Source organism: Halyomorpha halys, unplaced genomic scaffold (genome assembly GCF_000696795.3).
Source record: "Halyomorpha halys isolate HHAL.00 unplaced genomic scaffold, Hhal_1.1 Scaffold124.1, whole genome shotgun sequence".
NCBI lineage: Eukaryota > Metazoa > Arthropoda > Insecta > Hemiptera > Pentatomidae > Halyomorpha > Halyomorpha halys.
In genome coordinates, this window is record NW_027111282.1 from 1,236,439 (window position 1) to 1,256,971 (window position 20,533).

The following is a 20,533-nucleotide window of genomic DNA, read 5'->3' on the forward strand; positions in this document are numbered from 1 at the left end:
ATCACAAATATTATGTAATAATCTCCGTCATATTGGATACCAAACTGTTAAAAGAGGAACTGTTAATTATATTTTGTGATTTTATGGGCTTGAAAATTTAGCAGATGCTTCTATTGTTTTACTAGCTTTCTGTGACTCCCAAGAAGGAACAAGAAGACACAAGTAGCACTGTCAGTTCCAAAGTAAGAACTGAAAGGACGGAATCTTGATATTTGTAAATGTTGCTAATTATTTGCTACTGCAACTTGGAAAATAAATAGATGGTCAAAACCAACTGTTTAAGTATAGTCTGGTTTATTCTATTAAATCTAGCAATCAATAAATGAAGGTCATTAAAGAATTATAATAATAATTAAATGAAAAGAAAAATAATTAACATCTAAATTCAATTTTTATCTACTTAATAATACCAGGCTATAGGTTTTTTTTTTTTTCATCCCTTTGTTATACTTTCACCCGTGTGTGGTTATTGTTTATGGTAGTGTGTCAGTAAGCTGTGAATGAAATAGTTGTTTTTCAAACATCCTACAACCCATGTTTTAGATGTAAAACGTAAATAACTCCCAAAAGACTAATGTGGTAATGCATTTTATTTTTTAATTTCTTTATTGCTTAGTCTAATGTTATTATTTATAATAAATCACTAGTCTTGTTTGACTTGTCTTTTTTTTTTTTAATCAGTATTTGTATTGTTTGTTCATAATGTTATGTATGTTAGTAAATTTGTTTATGATTGGGAAAAATGCATAAAACCTGAGCCCTTTATAGGGCTACCAACTCTATTAGTTTGTAAAGGACTCACACAAAGTATATGTATATATATATTCGTGTTTTTTAGTATTTTCAATCATTGTATCATATTTATAATAATATAAAATTAATTAAAAAAAAAATTAATACATATTTTGTATTTGTCATTTAATGGGAGTTGGCGGCCCCAATTGTATATATTGTAATAGTTTGTGTATTGAAGTAAAGCATAAAATTATTTGGACATAATCTTATTTAAATAACTTATATAATGATAAACAGTACCTTTAATCTCCTCCAAACTCCCCCCCACCTAAGCTTGAATGCTTGATTAGAAATTAATTTTTGCATTCAGACGAAGCATGTCCTAGAATGTTTCTTAAGCTGGTTGTTATGGTTCTTTAATGCATGAAAGTTATGCAGATTCTTTTTCTGCATCTTACAAGTATTAGATCGTAGTTATTAAACATATATACATTGACAAGTACATATATTCATTATAAAATAAAACTTATTAAAATCATTTTTAAAAGTCTACAATCATATTCATGCAAATGTATTCTTAAAAAATTGTTATTTAAAAAATACATGTGTAACAAAAATGTTTTTAACAGCTATACGAAAGTTATATATTAAAAAAATGATCTGACAACTATGTTCATTTTTTGTATATCTGGTACAACAAAAGTTCTATTTATAATGACAATAATTATTCATTATTTATTATAAATATGCAGTACTAAAAAACCTTTAATTCAATTACTTATAGGTTTTTATGAACATATTTCTTACAATTCATTAAAAGGTTCATCCTAATACTTATTAAATTCACACTTCCATTGCTGAGAAGTTGTGCCTATGTGATTGAAAGCATACTATTATAAAAACACATATCTATATCAACCTCATTTGGTTAGAGCAACAAACTAATGTATAATTCATGAAAATTAATAAGAATTTTGATTCATGACTCTTTAAAAACTTTGAACTTAAAAGCAATTTTATTCTTTACAAATTAATGAAATATTTTATGTGATAATTATAAATTTTAAAAGAATATTTCTCCTATATTAAAAAAAAACTTGACTGTTATTTATGTTAACACCCACAACACACATTTTAAACCGTTTATTACAGAAATTGATCTATATTTTGGCTGTAAAGAACAGCTCTTTGAAGAACATTTGCTTCTTATGCACTCTTTTTAAGTGGCATAATGAGTGTTAAGTAGGCTGTAACCCATGGTCTTGTTGAAAATTAACTTTAGTTTATTAATTTTTAATTTAGAACGGTAATGTTCTAAGTAATGCTACTGTTAGTGCCTCTCGCCAGATGCTGTTTTTGAAGAGTGTTTTGGAAGAAACAAATCTGCAGAAAGACAATGTGAGAAATTCATTCCAACTTATTTTCCTTTTTTCATTGTCTATTGTCCTTTTAATTTATAACTATTCCTCATATCAAATTTCTATGTTGATCCAAGTGACAAACTATCAGTTAATACCACACTTCCTATTACCTGCTTTTTAAATTTAATTTATTCAATTTTAATTATAGCCTATTATTTTACTCTACACCTTTTGGACCCATTATCTGTATCTCGGTCAAGTGCCTTTCTGTTCGCTTCTACCTTTCAGGAAACTGTTAATCCTTCTTTTTTTCTATACACCTTGTGGTATTTTTTTCTCGCTTCTTGTTTTTCTAGATCTTGCAGAATCTTCAAAAAAAGCGGACTGAACGAAGAGGTCGTCTCAGCTCTGACCCACAGAAAGAATCAAAGTTCAGCAAAAGCAATCTCATTTTTAAGGTAACCCCACCTTGGTAGGAACAATCTCATATCCTACCCTCCCAACCTCTCCCCGGTTGTCTTGCATGCTTCTTCTTTCTCTGGCAGGCCTCTAGCCGCTCGCTTCTCCAGTGCATGAACTACGGCTTTATAACCGGGTTTGTATATACAACATGTCTATTATTCATTTGTAAAAAATAATAACCACACACATTTTATACAAAAAACACAAATGATACATTTATTCTTAATTATACTTTTTTTCTGTTAAAATGAAATTGTATATTCTACACTAATGCTCAGAGTAGCAAAATATGATATCAATTACTTTATGTATGTGTGTGTTTGTATGTGTATGTATGCACATGCGGGTGTGTCTGTGTGTGTGCGTGTGTATTTGAATGGAGGAGGGGAGACTGCACTAGCATAATAGAAGATAAAGCACTGCACAATAAACTGTGGTGTTGTTTATATATATATATATTTTTCTAAAAGAGATATAGAATTAATAATGTACAGTTTTTAGTTTAGAAACATTAAGACACAAAAACAAGATTAGTTAAAAAAATAAAACATTTCGATCTATTAAATATATTATTTAATTTTTCAATGGTTATAGGTCTGTAGAAAAAAAACAACAAAAAAAAAAACAGTATTTTAGGTGGTATTACTCATATCCTTTCATTGTAAGGATATCAGATATTACTTTTATTATCACATTTGGTAGTATTAAATTTGTTATATATTTGACCAAGTAAATGTATGCTTTCAATTATTTATAAATTTATCTGTTAACACCAATAAAATTAAATTATCTTAGTATTAATGGTGTCAGTTTTATTTTTTTTATTTTTTTATGTTTGTTTGTTTTTCTGCTTTTAGTTGTACGGCTGTTATGCATCGCTTCTAGAAAAATTTACTCAATAATTGAAAACCAAAAGCTAATTATGTGTATCATATCAATATTGCTCTGTAAATAGATTCATTGCACCTTTTTTTGATAATAACTTTTTAAATATTATTTGGAATATTAAAAAGCTTTATCTTCACATAAAACCGTTGAAGATGTCAAAACATTGCTATTTTCCTTATATCTTAACATCTACTATTATTTCTTTCGCTTTAGTTTTCTGCTTCCATGCTTATTGCCAGCAAGCGTAAATAACAATAATTTGGCTTAATATATTTATTTAAAATGCAGTCATCAATGGAATAATAGAAATATGCATGATGTGCTTTTAAAGATGAAATTTATCAATTGATAATTTATAATTCTAGTACATAATAAGGAACTAAAGAATGAAAATATGCACAACCTTTTTCAAATCTAAATATAACATGGCCTCCTAATATTCACTGAAAGCATTGAAATTAACCAAGAGCAACATAAATTTTAATTTTTCAAGCTGGTAGCATGGATCTTCAAATTAACATAAACAATTAAATTAAAAAAGAAAATTTTTGGAAAAACCTGAATAACCACCCTTTTTATTAACTAAAGGCATTGAGAGGATCATAGAAAGGAGCCATCGCTGATCGATCTTCAGTTATACGACAACTTTGTAGTATAGGTTCAATTATATAACAATAATAGAAACATATATTTCTTCAACTGACCTTTGCCTTTCTTATTTTTCAGTTTCTGAACATGGCAAGTGTCTTTATGAGAATTTTCAACTTAATATGTATGATGCTTTTGATCGGACATTGGTCTGGGTGTTTGCAGTTTCTTGTGCCAATGCTTCAAGGTTTTCCATCAAATTCATGGGTGGCCATCAATGAATTACAGGTAATTGGTACTTCTTCTTGTTTTTTTTTTTTTTTTATTGTTTTGTTAACATTTTTTTGGTTATAAGAATGTTACAGAAATTATTTATGAAACAAGTAATCATGTACAAGTGATCAATAGAGACCCTCAAATCACTTATAAGAGAATATATTTATACTTTTCAATTTACTTGTGAATAATGGTTAAAAAATCATTAATTGATCTATATAGCTATTTTTAAAAAGTGAGATTAATATTAGAGTGGAAGAGAAGGTTGAATTTAAATCAGGAAAGTACTTAAATAGGTGTTACAATAGATTACAATGCAAACATTGTCATAGATAAGAAAAAAAAACAAGATTATTGAATCTATCCACTCTTTTCAATAGAAATTATATATTTGAGAGAGAGAAAGAGAGAAATATTAAGCCCTAAATAACACTATACTGCAATTTTACTCATATGACTTTATTCTATCTTTTTAAATGAATAGATTTATCTCTCTGTCAGTCTGTTGTTCTCTATTAATCTAAGGCTATGTTGATATTCTTTATCATGGGATACTCGGAAGCCATTGTGATTCCATTTACTTCTGTGCTGAATACAACAAAGCTTATGGGTGGCATTGAAATAGGATTCTATTTACCCAAGCTTTTCTATTAATTTTATCGTCAAAATTCTTTTAATCTCTTTTTGTTTCTTTATTCAAATACTCCCCTAAAATCCTGTACTATCCACTGATAAATGGATAGATAGAATCATTTATTATATTTTTTTTATCTTTTACACAGATGGCATTATTTTTCGAAAGAATTTTCAATTTTCAAATTTCAAATCAAATTTCAAAAACAAATTTTCAACATTGAACTTTTGTTCATCTGTCTGAGTGCTAGTTTAAATATATAACATAAACATATAGATACAGGCTTTTAAAATTACAATTTTAATTATAATTACTATTACTTAATTATGTAATAGCAATTACAATTATTTAAAATTACTATTACTTTACTACTTAATAACAATTACAATTATTTAAAATTATAATTTCAAACATAAAAAAATTAAAATTACAATTAAAGTAAAATTACAATACAACTACAATGGACTCTTACTAATCTGAACCCCGCTGATCTGGACTATTCCATAACATCTTTAAAAAAATAAAAATTAAAGATTTGATTTTATGTATGTAGTACATATTGATGGCTTACTTCATAGTAGTGCTAAGTACATTTTAACTTTAGAACAAATACTATTAAAGGTTCCCTCTTTTTAGAAAAATCACTTTTCAATCATTTTTTGGACTGAAAAGATTAAAATTTTATATCTAAACTATTCAATCAAAAAAATAATTGAATACTTTTAATTTTCCTTAATGAGAGAACCCTTATTGTATTTTTCCTAAAGTTAGTAGAAATGTACTTAAAACTAATGTGAAGCAGCCATTGATATATACATACATTCAATAAAACCATATTATTAACACATTACACTGAGGCTTAAATAGTCTAGTTAAAAATATCAATTATTTTTAGTTAAAATAAAATTCAAGCTATGTAATCAGATTTGGAAGCATATTTATTTTCTCGAATTTTTTAGCAGTGGATATAACTAACCTTTACATTAAATTAATCTTCAGTGCAAAATCATATTGTTGATAAATTGATTTGTTATTTATGGAGTGACCTTGTTTTCCCATTCAGTAATCCGAATTTTTTGCTAATTCGAATGTCCTTGGTTTTAATTATTTCAGATTAGTGAGAGTCCACTGTTCAACTAACACTACAATTACAATTAAAACTAAAATTACGTTTTCAAATATACAAAATCTTACATTAATTTCTTTCCTATGTAATAGTTGATTCAAAATTATATTCTCTTACTAATTATTTCTATATGTTCTAACTTGTTTTTAAGTAAAGATATAAATTTTTATAATCTGGTACGTTCAAAATGTTTATAGTTTCCAATAAATTTAGTTCTTGTTTTCTTAAAAATGCTATTCTAGATTCCGTCAGTATTGGACAAACTGCCATGAAATGGAATATATCCTCCGGTGCATTCATATTACATTTATCCTGCCACTTCTGGTAATTTAGATATAGCAGCACACCTCTTACTTTGAAAATTAATCAGATAAAGTAGATATTGTACTCTTTCTCCTGAAAATACCCAGTTATATTGCTATAATTTGTGATATTTTGATGATCTTGCCCCTATAATTAATCATTTATTTTCTCTTGTTTCTCCTTACTGTACTATTCACTATCCCCCTGAACTATGGATTAATCCAAAGATTCAGGAACTGAAAAGGCAACATGAATAACTCCAGAATAAGGTACAGGCTACTATTTAAAAGTTTCAATAAAGTTTGATATCTTCTTGAAGAACCCTCATCTTCAATTCATCTTCATATTTTAAAAACCAAACCTTTTTCACAGAGCCTTCTTCATTTACTATTTTGCCTAATCTACAGAGGCTCACTGGGTTCTAATGATTCTGCTCTTTTATATAATTGTATATGATATTTTTAAATCCTATAATTATTTCTATGCTGACAATTGCCAAATATACCTTTCCTTTTCTAATTCTAACATCGGATTTCCCCTCCTTAAGATACTAGAAGACCTGAATGCAACTCATTTATGGAATATTTAAAAGAAATTAACACTCCAGTAGTTTCCACCCCTGTGGGGCATAAATAATCACATGTCATCTGCAAGATGACCGTTCTATTTGGTCTAATTACACTCATAAGTTGGCTTTAAATATTACAAATGAAATAAAATTCTTAAAATACCAGAATGTACATGTATTGCAACAAAAATTGTATGAAAAATGAAACTATATGTGAAAATTTTAAAATTATAAAATATTCTACACATAAGCAAAACTTTAATTATCATAATACTATCTGGACTAGAAATTAGTACAATAGTTTAATTAAAAATAATACTAGTATGAACTAGGGTTATTAATTAAACAGTTTTTTTTTTTCTCTCCTACAACAATTTGCACAAATAAACAAGCAATATACATCTAATCATAAATAATGCTCACACTATTGGCATATGTACATTGTGTGATTTTTTTGGTTTCTTTTTGACAGAGGTAGACCAATAGGATAGCAGGAATGGATGGTTTGTAAAATCGAAGAGGCACTAGCTAAACTCAGATGACATGTAATCATAGGTTAAGCTTTAACTCTAGTAAGTCAAAAGCAATTTTGTTTGGTTGAGTTTTCGTCACCAACTAATTCCTCTGATCCCTGATTGTTTTTAAAATATTGATTCAATTCAACTTAATCTTATCTAACCATCCTTAGCTTGAGCTTTCTAACGCCAATTACTTGCTGTATTACTAGTCATCATATGATTATCAAACAATTGTATTACACTACTTGGATGTATGTTTCAAGTATGGTTAATTTAAATATATATTATTTTTTCAATGAATTTAGCAATAACTAAACTATGTAACACATTTTCTTGAAATGTTTTTCTTCCTTTTGCTTAGCTGGAAAATTACTATTAATTGTTTGATTTTTGAACAGGAAGCATTTTGGTTGGAGCAGTATTCATGGGCATTGTTCAAAGCCATGTCCCATATGTTATGCATTGGTTATGGAAGGTTCCCTCCACAGTCACTCACTGACATGTGGCTCACTATGCTATCCATGATAAGTGGAGCAACATGTTATGCTCTGTTCTTAGGGCATGCTACTAACTTGATCCAGAGTTTAGATTCTTCACGCAGACAATATAGAGAAAGGGTAATATGTTTATTTTATTAAAATGAGATAAAAGAAGGGAAACTGAAGTCCCTTAATTATTAAATGTTATCAAATCTAGTTCTTATATCAGCTCATTAGCAATCCAAATACCTAAGGATAACCACTAAATTTTGAACCTATTAAACTAATATTATTTAAACGGAAATGTTTCTATTTTTATTTTTTTTTTATTTTTTTTTTTTTTACCTTTAACATTGTATTTCTTTACTCTATAAAAGTTAGTTTTTTACCAATTGATTCTTTCGACTCTGCACACTCATTCACAGTTATCATCTATATTTGATCATTAAAGAACGAATTAATTAGTATAAATTAACTTCAGACAGAAAAAAAAGTTTGTTTCGTAATTTTAACCTATATGAGAAGTTCCTGTATTAACTAATTCTTAAGAAATATTGAGTTCATGTAAAAGTCTTATTCCACAATCATTAAACTCTTTAATTCAGATTATTTTCTAAAAATTTTGCTATAAAATTATAATTTTCAACTCATTAAGCTCCTAGCAATATGAATCTTCTCACCAGAAGAAAAATTTAATCTTCTTTTTTCCAATTTAATGTTTAATTATATTTATATTATAATTGCTCATTATTATTTTTACCATCTGCTAAATATCTTTTCTTTTTTTTTTTTTAATTTTCATTCTAACATTTGGTTTTTAACATACACATTATAGATCACTTATTATTTGTTATTGATGATTATTTTTATCATAATTTATTACTTGTAATTAGATTTGTTAAATAATAATTCTAATTTTAGTTTATCCAGCAGTAAATATTTTTAATGAATGATAATCAGTCAACTTATTTCTCCTTTATACTATAAGGGGTACATATGATAATTAATGTTAATTATAATTCAGGTTAAACAAGTTGAAGAATATATGGCTTATCGAAAACTTCCTAGAGAAATGAGGCAAAGAATCACTGAATATTTTGAACATCGGTATCAAGGGAAGTTTTTTGATGAAGAAGCTATTCTTGGTGAATTATCTGAAAAATTAAGAGAAGTATGATTTTTAATAATTTAATATTTTTTAAAAGTGAAATTTATAGCAATTTGCATTTTTAAAAATATAAGGCCAAATGTTATTTCTATTTGGTAAACAGTTTTAAAAAGTATTTCAATCAGAAAATTGTGAAGGATGATGATTAGGTCCAGTTTTCACACATTCCAGAAACCATGGAATGATGAACCCCACTTTAATTAGCTTGTTCAATGCTCTCTGTTACATATTACTAAATGAAATTACATGTGCAATACAAATATATATTTTTTATTTACCCTGAATATACCTGCATTACAAGTGAATGCAAAAAAAAAAGATTGAATAAAATAATGTTCACTTGACCTTTTAAATAATGTCACTGACATTATTTTTTACTGTTTCAACATCAGTCATGTACCAAGCACCTGGTATAAATCAATATTTGTTTTTCTTAAGTCAATCCATAAGTCTCTTTTTGTTTTCTTTTTAAAAAAAAATTACTAAAAACAAATATCAGATATAATTATAGATAGGTTAGGATAGCTGATATGAAAAGTGAAATATTTTTTAATCTACCTTAGAGGGATTCAGTAGCTTCAGAGAATCATAGAAAATCATCACTCAGTAGTCATTGAAAATTAAGTAATTATTTTATAAAAGTAAGAAGTGATGAAAATATCTAAAGTTGTTGTTATTTCTATTGGACTTATTGATTTAACCCAGAAAAGAAATAATGTGTACCAATAATAATAGGGTTAAATATCGAATATATATAAAATACAATTCTTTTTCTAGGATGTTATCAACTACAACTGCCGTTCATTAGTGGCATCAGTACCATTCTTTGCTAATGCTGATGGTAATTTTGTTTCTGATGTTGTTACTAAACTTCGTTATGAAGTCTTTCAACCAGGTAACTAATTAAAATAATAAATTATTAGATATTGATAAATTTTCCTAAATTAAAGAAAGTGAAAAACTTCTTTTTTTCAAATGTCAATGCTTCCAATATAACTGAAATTATTATCTCCAGCCAATTCTTTTGATGAATTCCATGAAAAATTTTTCCATACATTATATAAAAGATATTTAATTTCACTATTAAAATATACATAACTTTTTATTATACCACTGTTTTTTGTTTTTTCTGGCTCATACACACTTAGATTTAACTTCTTTTAATTCTTTCGTAACAAATTTTCTTTTAAAATTTTTAATAATTTTTTTTTTTATGCTTCACATAACTTTTTTTGGTTAATAGAATATGTTTATTTATTTTACTCAAACCATATGTGGTGGTATTAATGACACTTTATGATTTTAATTAAATATACCTTAATAATGAGTAGCAAAATTATTTTCAGGATATACAAATTTTATAATTATAATTATTGCAATGGGTTGACAGATAATTATGTGGATATATTGTGAATTTTTAATGTCAGTAAAAGTTTTGGGTGAATTGAATGCATGTTTAGATTATTGTATCAGACTTAATCCAGATAAGAAATAGTACGTGCATATAAAATAAAAAATGAACATGTGAATTGATTTAAACATTAGATTAAATAAATAAAAGACAATTTGAATGTTAATATTAAATATAAATACAAGAATCAGTATTTTTCTTTTCTTTTATGGACTCATCCATTACTAGGAATGACACTTATAGTCTTCTAGAATCTTCCAGTTATGTCCAGACCATTATTATATCCATATGATCCCCTGTTTTTCCCAAATCTCTCTATTTGTATGGTTGGGCTTCACTGAAAAATCACCTACCTTCAAACATTTCAGGGTGTCATCATCAAACCTTAAGTATGGCATTATCATGTCATGGCAATAATTTTTTAATTTATCCAAGTCAGTTAGAAATAGATTAAAAATCATGGAGGATACAGTCGATTGCATATCAGGTTTTCCATATTAAGTCAATTTTTGTTGACAATACTCAATGTATTCTCTGTTATAGAAAACGTTTACCAACATCTTCAAAGCCTCAGGAATTAAAAAATATTTGACCGTTATGAGTAAATTAATTCTCTTACTATACTGTCCAACGGTTAGTGAAGCATTAAAAAAATGATTCTTAAATATAAATGAAATAATTATTTAAACAAATATAACTTTTAATCTAAAACCATATATTACTTATATATTCCTTTATTACCAGATCTTACACGCTTATTGTAACACTGTTATTTTTTTTAACACCTGATAATGCAGGGATTTAGTCTCATGCAAAAGATATCTCTTTAGTCATCTATATAAGTAGATAACTATTTACATTGATATAACCATGATAATTATAGATAATAAAAGTCATATTATAAAAAATAATAGAAGTTATGACATAACTATTATATTGTAATGAAAGAGAAAATAAAAATTATTTTTAGAATTAATGAAATATACAATTGACTCATACTGAAAAAGTAATTTGAGAAAAATGAAAAAAAAATTAAATAAAAAGAGTTTATAATAGAATGTCTTGGATCAGCCATGGCTTCAGTCTCTGTGATGAGGTTGGAGTGCCTAAATTGTATGCCACTGCACCTTTAACTTTTAGCAGATTGGAGTGGAATTTTGTAAATCTTTTTTGGTAAAATCATCTATCAACTCCACTTATACTTCATGATGCAATTGGTTATTTCTTATGAATCAGGGTGAATCCCCTGCGATTCTCAGGACCTTGTTTTGAAATGTTTGCAATTTTTTTTCTTTTCATGCAGAATGCTGCAACTCACACTTCATAGCCTTACATCAGTAATGACCTTAGTATTGCTTTGTAAATGAGAATTGTATCTGGTTTTAATCCAAGTTTTCTATTAATTATAGGATACAACATTGCTAATCTTTTATAGGCTTAGGTTAATTTTATATTGACATGATAATTCCGAGTATAGCTGCAATCAAGATGAATTCAAAGGTATTAAAAATATATAAATGAGTATTTTCATCTGTAAAGAAATTATAGATTGTATATTTGATTGGTTTTGTTTTAGTATAAAAAACTGTGTGATGAATCGTAAATTTAAGAATCTGTTCACATTTTTTCTTATCTCTTTTTTTTCAGGAGACATAATAATCAAAGAAGGAACTATTGGCACTAAAATGTATTTCATACAGGAAGGTATTGTTGATATAGTTATGGCAAATGGTGAAGTGGCAACTAGCTTAAGTGATGGTTCTTATTTTGGCGAAATATGTCTCTTAACAAATGCAAGAAGAGTAGCTAGTGTTAGAGCAGAGACATATTGCAACTTATTCTCACTTTCAGTTGAACATTTCAATGCTGTGCTTGACCAGTATCCACTGATGCGTCGTACGATGGAAAGTGTTGCAGCTGAAAGGTATCGTATAAATCGTGAAAGACAACAGGCACGAGAAAATAATAAGCCACCAACATCAGTAGATAACTCTGTTGAAGAGCATAGACTGTAGCATGGATTTTATGTTGATAGATTTTTATGTGCTGTAATCTAATATTTTCTTTTTTTCATTTAAATTTAATGTGATTAATGAATCTTCTGGCACTGCTTTCATTTAAATGATTTTTTTTAGTTAATAAATTTTGTTATTTGCATGTAATTATTTTTATTTCATTATCAATATTATTACAGTGATTATTATTATTTTTAGTAGATATAGATGTTGTAGTTGTTCTTTATTATAGATTAGTTTCTCTAGTTTTATTGTTCTAGTTCCTGCTTAAGATGGTTGCAAAAGTTACTATAATTATGTATAAGATTAGTATGAAATACCTGAAGTATTATTTAATATTTTGTTGAACTCGCAACTTGCAATGCAAGTTGTTAGTAATTAATTTAAATAATTTACTTTAAAATATATTAAAATTTGAAATTTCATAAAATCTATAATATTCTTCATTGTTGTAATTCATTGTAAGTCAGTTCATTAAATATCTTCATCATAATTAAAAGACTGAAAATCAAAAGAAACAAATAGTTTTAGAAAAATAAAATTCTCAAAGATAATTTTTTTTCATGATCTGTCTATAAATAATTGGTATTATTTTCTAATTGTCCTTTCTTTATATTCAAAAGTGAGCTTCTATATTTATTGACATTTAAAATAAAAACTGTGTGTAATGATACTGGTAGGTTCAGAAATTATTGTATTTTTAAAAGAATTTGAAACACAAAAATAATAATAGAAATATTTTATTTATGGAATGAAATCCAATGTAATAGTTCTGCACATGCATATTTATTATTTAATTTTTTTTTTGTATGTTTATCATTTAATTTTTAATAAATAGTTAATGTTTTTCACAAGTATACTCTTTTTTTGTTAAAATTTCATACCAAAAATTGAGTGCCAATCAAGGTTGTAGTGTTGCATGATAACAAAGCAGCATGAACTTTTGACTGTCTGCAGTAAGTGTGTGTGTATGTGTGCGTGCGTGCGAGTGTGTGCGCAGGTGTGTGTGAGTGTGTGCGTGGATTGATGAATATAATATAACCATTTATTGATGTAATTATATGTATGTAACCAGCTTGGAACTTGTTATAAGAAAAGAAACAATATAAAGAAATTTCATTAAATTCAATTCATTATTATTTAATTACTTTATTCAATTATTATGATTATTATAACTTTAATGCATGTATGTACATATTTATATTTTTGTCCATTATTTTGCTTTGTTATATGATTTTATTTTGTAATTTATCTTAATTGTGTTTATTAACTAATAGAAGTTTATATAAGACCCATATTTGTTTGGGACGAACTATAAATGGTATTATAAAAGAACATTGTCCATAATAAGAATAACTTGATTAGTTGTTAAATTCTAAAATTCATTTTTGTTATAAAATAATATAACTATCTTAAGGATGTTAAAATGAAAAAAAATAAATAAATAAATAAATTTATATCTTAATAGAAATAAACCCACAAATGTCTAAATGTATTCAAATATATGTGAGTTTGAGTGTCTTCATAACTCTTTATAGATAAAAATATTCCACAACAATTATTCAAGCACAAATATTTTATTAAAATTTAAATAGGTATGTTGACTTTTATGACAATGAAATTTATTAATTTTCTTAATTAAATTTTACTGTTTTATCTCTAAATAAGTATCTATGGTTTATATTATACTGAATAAACTAACAGAATTCAATTACAGTCAACCAAAAATTTCATTGAAAATACTTAATTTTAATATTATTTATATTTATTTTAAAATAATTTTACCTTAAAAGATACATGTTTGGTATCTTCCTTTCTACAATTACATATTTTTTATCCTCTATACCAAAATTAAGGATAAAATTCTTCATTACTTTTTTCATAATGGTCAGTCATAAAGTTAGTTGAAATTGTTTTACTGAGTTTGAAATGACTTTATTTTCTATTTTTGAATTTTTATTTAGCATATAAAGTACCATTATCTTCAGTTGTAAAGTTAATTAGATAAAATTTGATCAAATTATACTTTTATTTTTTTATTAAAACTGTTTCACAACTCATTAAGTTGTACTGTATAAAAAATTGCAGATTAAATAATTTAATTTTATTTATATTATATATACCTATATTTACCATTAGCAAGAACAATATATCATTTGATTTTGATATTTACAGATAATTTTACTTTTTGGGATAATTTTATATTATATCTTCCATACATTTAAAAAAAATTAATTTGTTTCATACCATAAGTTAGCTAAAATGTTCAGGTCCAAATCCCATTTGATTCCAGACAATTTTCTCAATTCACCTTCATAGTTTTTTTTTTCTTGGCAGAAATCATTGAACATGGTTTGAATTCACGTAAAACATTAGCAAGTTAAATTGAAATTGAGCCTTATCAAGTGATTTTTTTTTATATACCCCCTTGAAACTATTTCTGGATCCACTCAAGTCTTAATCATCTGCATAACACCAGATTGCTATCTATTTATCAATTTATGCAATAAATTATAAAAATCAGGTTATAATAGTATGGTACATACAAATATATTTATGAAATTAGTTAAGGGAAAAAAAGAAAGCCTTTCAATTACTAAAAACATAATACGGAACAAAATGAAAAAGAATAAAGTAAATATATGTGAGCTGGTATTAAAACAGTAGGGTCTTGATTAAGAATAAGGAAGTACACAATATTAATAGATAAAGAATTTCAGTGGTTGTGGACATCAGTGAATTGAGAATTGATGATTTAGAAAAAGGAAGGGGGTGGAGATATGTGAACAGCTACTAATTCAACAGAAGGTAGGAAACAGGGAACCCTTTGGAAACCCAAAATTGACATTGTGAACAATTCATGCATTCATACTAGTACTGGTACTTAAGGAGGGAACTAGTCCGTTATCAATTTTATTCATAGTTTTGCCAATTCCTTATGGCTTCCACGGTTATGGATTAGTCCTTACCTAAATGGTAGCATCAAGAATCACTTAATGGGAGCACCACTACTCAAGTATTTATTAGCACAGGTGGAAATTAAACCCATACCATTATGATTCTTGTGTTTTGGGATCCTAGAGGTTAGCCATTGCAGCCACTTTAGTCCTGTATAGTGGTCTCATAGCTGCTAAGGAAGTCTACATTGAAGTAGAAAATTTGAAGTTGTATCAAAGGAGAGATCCTAAATCGATAAAAATTGTCTGAATTTTCAAAGCATATAACTTTACTTTATTCAAGATTGCCCAGGAACATGTTTTGATTTAACATTTTTATTATTTTCTATTATTGTTTTATTATTTTTTTTTTATTCTTTTCTTTTTTTTTATACTTTTATTTTGTATGATTTTTTTTTTTTTTTTACTATCAGCACTTCAGATGAGTTCCAGGAAGGAGATGGAATATCATTTTCAACAGATAGAAGCAGCTCCTTTTGATCAACATTTATAACAGGCAATCTGCAGATCATTCTAAAGTGTATCCACCAGATGTAGAATATATTATAAATATATATATATGAATGTGAAATAAATAAATACTCTTAGCAAAATTTCCAATATTTCCCAATATAGATGGATAAAAAAAAAAAAGGTTCATGGATAAATAATTCAACATTATTTTACAAATGCTATTAGTAATATACCAGTTTAAAGATAAAAAATATATAATGATAAAAATAACTGCTGTTGATATTGATAAGAACCCAAGTGATATTTTTTCGAAGAAGAATTTTTCTCATATTAAATTGTACCTGAGCCAAAATTATGCCTTAGTATTGACAAATTTGTAAAATTATCAATACAACTATATTTATAAAATTAGTTAAGGGAAAAAGAAAGCCTTTCAATTAATAAAAAGATAATACAGAACAAAATGAAAAAGAATAAAGTAAATATATGTGTGCCGGTATTAAAACAGTAGGGTCTCGATTAAGAATAAGGAAGTACACAATATTAATAGATAAAGAATTTCAGTGGTTGTGGACATCAGTGAACTGAGAATTGATGATTTAGAAAAAGGAATGGGGTGGTCATGTGTGAACAGCTACTAATTCAACAGAAGGTAGGAAACATGGAACCCCCTGGAAATCCAAAACTAAAATTGTGAACAATTCTTGCATTCATACTAGTACCGGTACTTGAGGAGGGAACTAGTTCGTTATCAATTTTATTCATAGTTTTGCCAACCTCTTATGGCTTCCACGGTTATGGATTAGTCCTTACCTAAATGGTACCATCAAGAATCAGTTAATGGGAGCACCACTAATCAAGTATTTATTAGCACAGGTGGAAATTAAACCCATACCAATATGATTCTTGTGTTTTGGGATCCTTGAGGTTAGCAATTCCAGCCACTTTATTCCTGTATAGTGGTCTCACACCTGCTAAGAAAGTCTACATTGAAGTTGTATCTAAGGAGAGATCCTAAATCTATAATAATTGCCTGAATTTACAAAGCATATAACTATACTGTATTCAAGATTGCACAAGAACATGTTTTGATTTAACATTTTTATTATTTATTTATTATTTTCTATTATTGTTTTATTATCTTTTTGTTTTATTCATTTCTTTTCTATTATTTTATACCTTTATTCTGTATGATTTTTTTTTTTTTACTATCAGAACTTCAGGTGAGTTCCAGGAAGGAGATGGAATATCATTTTCAACAGATAGAAGCAGATCCTTTTGATCAACATTTATAACAGGCAATCTGCAGATCATCCTAATGTGTATCAACCAGATGTAGAATATATAATAAATATATATGAATGTGAAATAAGTAAACACGCTTAGCAAAATTTCAAATATTTTCCTATATAGATGGATAAATAATTCAACATTATTTTACAAATGCTATTAGTAATATACCAGTTTAAAGATAAATAATATATAATAATAAAAATAACTGCTGTTGATATTGATAAGAACCCAAGTGATATTTTTTTAAGAAGACTTTTTCTCCTATTAAACTGTACCTGAGCCAAAATTATGGCTTAGTATTGACAAATTCGTAAACTTATCAATAATTAATTAATAACTACTGATTTTATTTCCACATTTTGTGAATACCAGAGCATAGTTAGTTCAAGAATTATAGACCAGTGTGATTGTGATTATGGTTTGTCAGATTCAAAAGGGTGGGGTAATATACTTTTTTTCTTGTAAATATGGGTATATATATATGCATGTGTGTGTGTGTTTTTTTACGAGTGTCGGTGGAAATCTTCAAAAGACTCGGATAGGCCCGTACCTATCAGTGTGTGGGATTTTTACCCACTGAAACCACCGCCCTACACCTGTTCATTCCTCTCCACGGGACCGCCGCTAGGCATTACTTCATGGAGGGAAATGGCTGAGTGCCGCTTCGCTTTCTTCGCATGGTTTTCACGTTTCCATGCTAGTCATGTCTTCTAGTCTCTCTTCCTCTCTCAACCTCTTGGGTTGTGGTGAATCTCTTCACTGCATTCCAGTGCTGGTCTGAGAGTGGCATATAGCTCACCTGTTTTCTGGTGTGATGCGTCTTCCACACACTCTCTCCAATTCACTTCTTTCTGCCGCAAAGCGAATGCAAGTGAAAAACACGTGCTCCGCGGTTTCCTCGACAGTCTGGTAGCCTGAAGCATTCATGTCTGGTCAACAATTGGGTTACGTAAAAATCCACCTCACCATGCTGGCGGCCATACCACATGCCCACATCGGGTATTAACCTGTGAGTCCACTTTACGGAATCTGCTGCCACTGGTCCCTGGTTATTATTCGCTCTTCCTCTCCAGAAACGTGTAAGCGTTGTCCATAGTGCCTGCTTCATTCTTCAACAAGGAGTTCTCCAGGCGGCATTCGGGCTATCATGCACACCGCTTCGTAGGAAACAGTTCGAAAAGCACTAACTGTCCTTAAAGAAACCCTGGGATAAACTGAAACCAATTTTCTCCTGTATTATTTGTTAACCATAGCTTCTTTCCAATGGGGCTGCATATAACATAATGGAGGGAACAACAGTAGCAAGGAGCCTTCGGATACTTTCTTTGAGAACTCCGACGTTTGGCATAAGGCGTGACAAAAAGGATGCTACTTTAGCAGATTTGGCGCTGATATACTCCGCGTGAACATTAAAGCGGAGACGTGCATCGATCATGACTCCTAGGTATTTTAAGCAAAGCTGGGAACGGATTTCGTGCCTACCAACCGTGACAGTGATGGACTCAGTCTGCTTCCTGCTAGTTACTAGGAGAACCTCGGTCTTGTGATCTGCAAGTTGTAGGCCTACTGAAGACAGCCAACCTCGGACCGTAGCAACAGCCTGGTTTGCAATGAGGGTAACTTCTTCCAAGTGCTTCGCCGCCACTACAAATGCAACGTCATCTGCGAATCCCACAACTGTGGCTCCCTCCGGCATTGTCAATTTGAAATCTACAGAAGAGACCCTAATACCGACCCCTGTGGAACACCACCAGTCACCTTGTATCTCCTTTAGCCAATGTCTGAAAAATAAAACAACTCTATCTTTGAAGTAGTCTGTGAGAACTTTCATAAGATAGGCTGGTACCGCCATAGTCCGTAGGGCATCTATTATATAGGACCATCTTGCAGAGTTAAAAACATTCTTAACGTCTAGAGTGATGATTGCTACATAACCCTTAACACCCCTCCTCCACTTTGCTCCTGCAATTGCTGTGCAGACCATCTTGACTACCAATCCAACAGCATCTATCGTGGATCGCTCTTTACGAAATCCGTATTGAGCCCGCGAGAGGCCATTAACTCCCTCCGTGAACTCTTGTAGCCTGAGGGAAAGGATTTTCTCGAATGCCTTACCCATAGTATCCAATAAGCAAATGTGCGTGTGCGTGTGCACATACATATATACATATAAATATTTACCTTCAAATGAATAGTTGTCATTTTATACATAACCTGAATATACAATCAATTCATGGCTAGTCTGTAATTATCTCAATATTCAAAATCAATTTGAAAAAATGTTAATTTGACCGGAGTCATCTGCTCCATATCTACTAGTTTAAGGAGGAAATAAATTGGATCTGTTATGTTGTAAAACCTGTCATGAAATAAGCCAAACTTTTTATTGATTGGTCAAAGGAAAAGGCTAATTTATACCTAAACCTGACAAATAATGAGTTGAGAACTACCTATGAGGGCCACTGTCAGTAATCATCAAGAAGATGAAACTGGATTAAGAATTCTTGTGAGAATTTGAAGTGAGACCCCTTACCTTCTGCATACTGCAACACCTGGTTGAGATACTGTGTATAATTTAAGAGATGCCCTGGCACCAATTTAAGAAGTGAAGTACTCTTCCCCCCCCCCCTCTGGAGGGAACCAGACTCCAGGTACTGTAAAAGAAAAGGTTACGCCAGTGGAGGGCACCAGTCTCGTGACCTAGCGGGTGACAAGCATGTGGGAAACCAGTCCACAAAACTTTTGAGTGTAAGGAAAGGAAGGATAAGTATGTTGAAATATCAATTACTCCAAATGGTAACTGTTGACCAAGTAGAGGCATCCAGGTGAAGCCCCAAGGACTCAAAGAGAACCTAAAAGTCACGCCTGGACGGGAATACATTGCTCCAAATCTTCTTAATCAACTTTGGCAGTATATTATTGATTTAAAATATCACAAATATATATTTATAAAGACATTATATGTCTAGGTAATTAAATTAACAAGTTTCTGATCATAATTTTATAACGACCGTTGAATTTATAGATTATATAGTAGGACTATTATTTCTATGATTTTTTATGATCTACAAACTACTTTGCTGATATTTAAATTTCTTTTCATTTATCCTATCATTATTTTGTTCCTTTTTTATAATAAAAATCGAATACAAAAGCCGGGTAAAAGTTAAAAGAAGATACAAACATGTGGATACCGACGTTTGTTGCTTGTTGTTTGCCAAGCATTTGTACAAGTCTTGGATTTGCGGCAAGTGGCAAACGTGTATATCCAGCATTACAATAACACTCATCTTATATA

General features: G+C 28.9%; 1 protein-coding gene across 9 annotated transcripts in view; it reads left to right on the plus strand.

The window, feature by feature from the left end:
• Positions 1 to 20,533, plus strand: part of Ih (hyperpolarization activated cyclic nucleotide gated potassium channel Ih) — a 734,518-nt gene that overhangs the window by 705,727 nt on the left and 8,258 nt on the right. For 7 of the 9 annotated variants that reach the window (XM_067049307.1, XM_014416443.3, XM_024358663.2 and 4 more), the window contains 6 exons: positions 2,453 to 2,554; positions 4,173 to 4,322; positions 7,858 to 8,076; positions 8,963 to 9,109; positions 9,884 to 10,001; positions 12,165 to 12,441. In XM_067049307.1, the coding sequence (XP_066905408.1) occupies positions 2,453 to 2,554; positions 4,173 to 4,322; positions 7,858 to 8,076; positions 8,963 to 9,109; positions 9,884 to 10,001; positions 12,165 to 12,441 (1,013 nt within the window). Of the gene's footprint in view, positions 1 to 2,452; positions 2,555 to 4,172; positions 4,323 to 7,857; positions 8,077 to 8,962; positions 9,110 to 9,883; positions 10,002 to 12,164; positions 12,442 to 15,902; positions 16,063 to 20,533 lie in introns of those variants that run through there. The other 2 variants (XM_014416448.3, XM_014416447.3) reach the window with 2 other exon arrangements.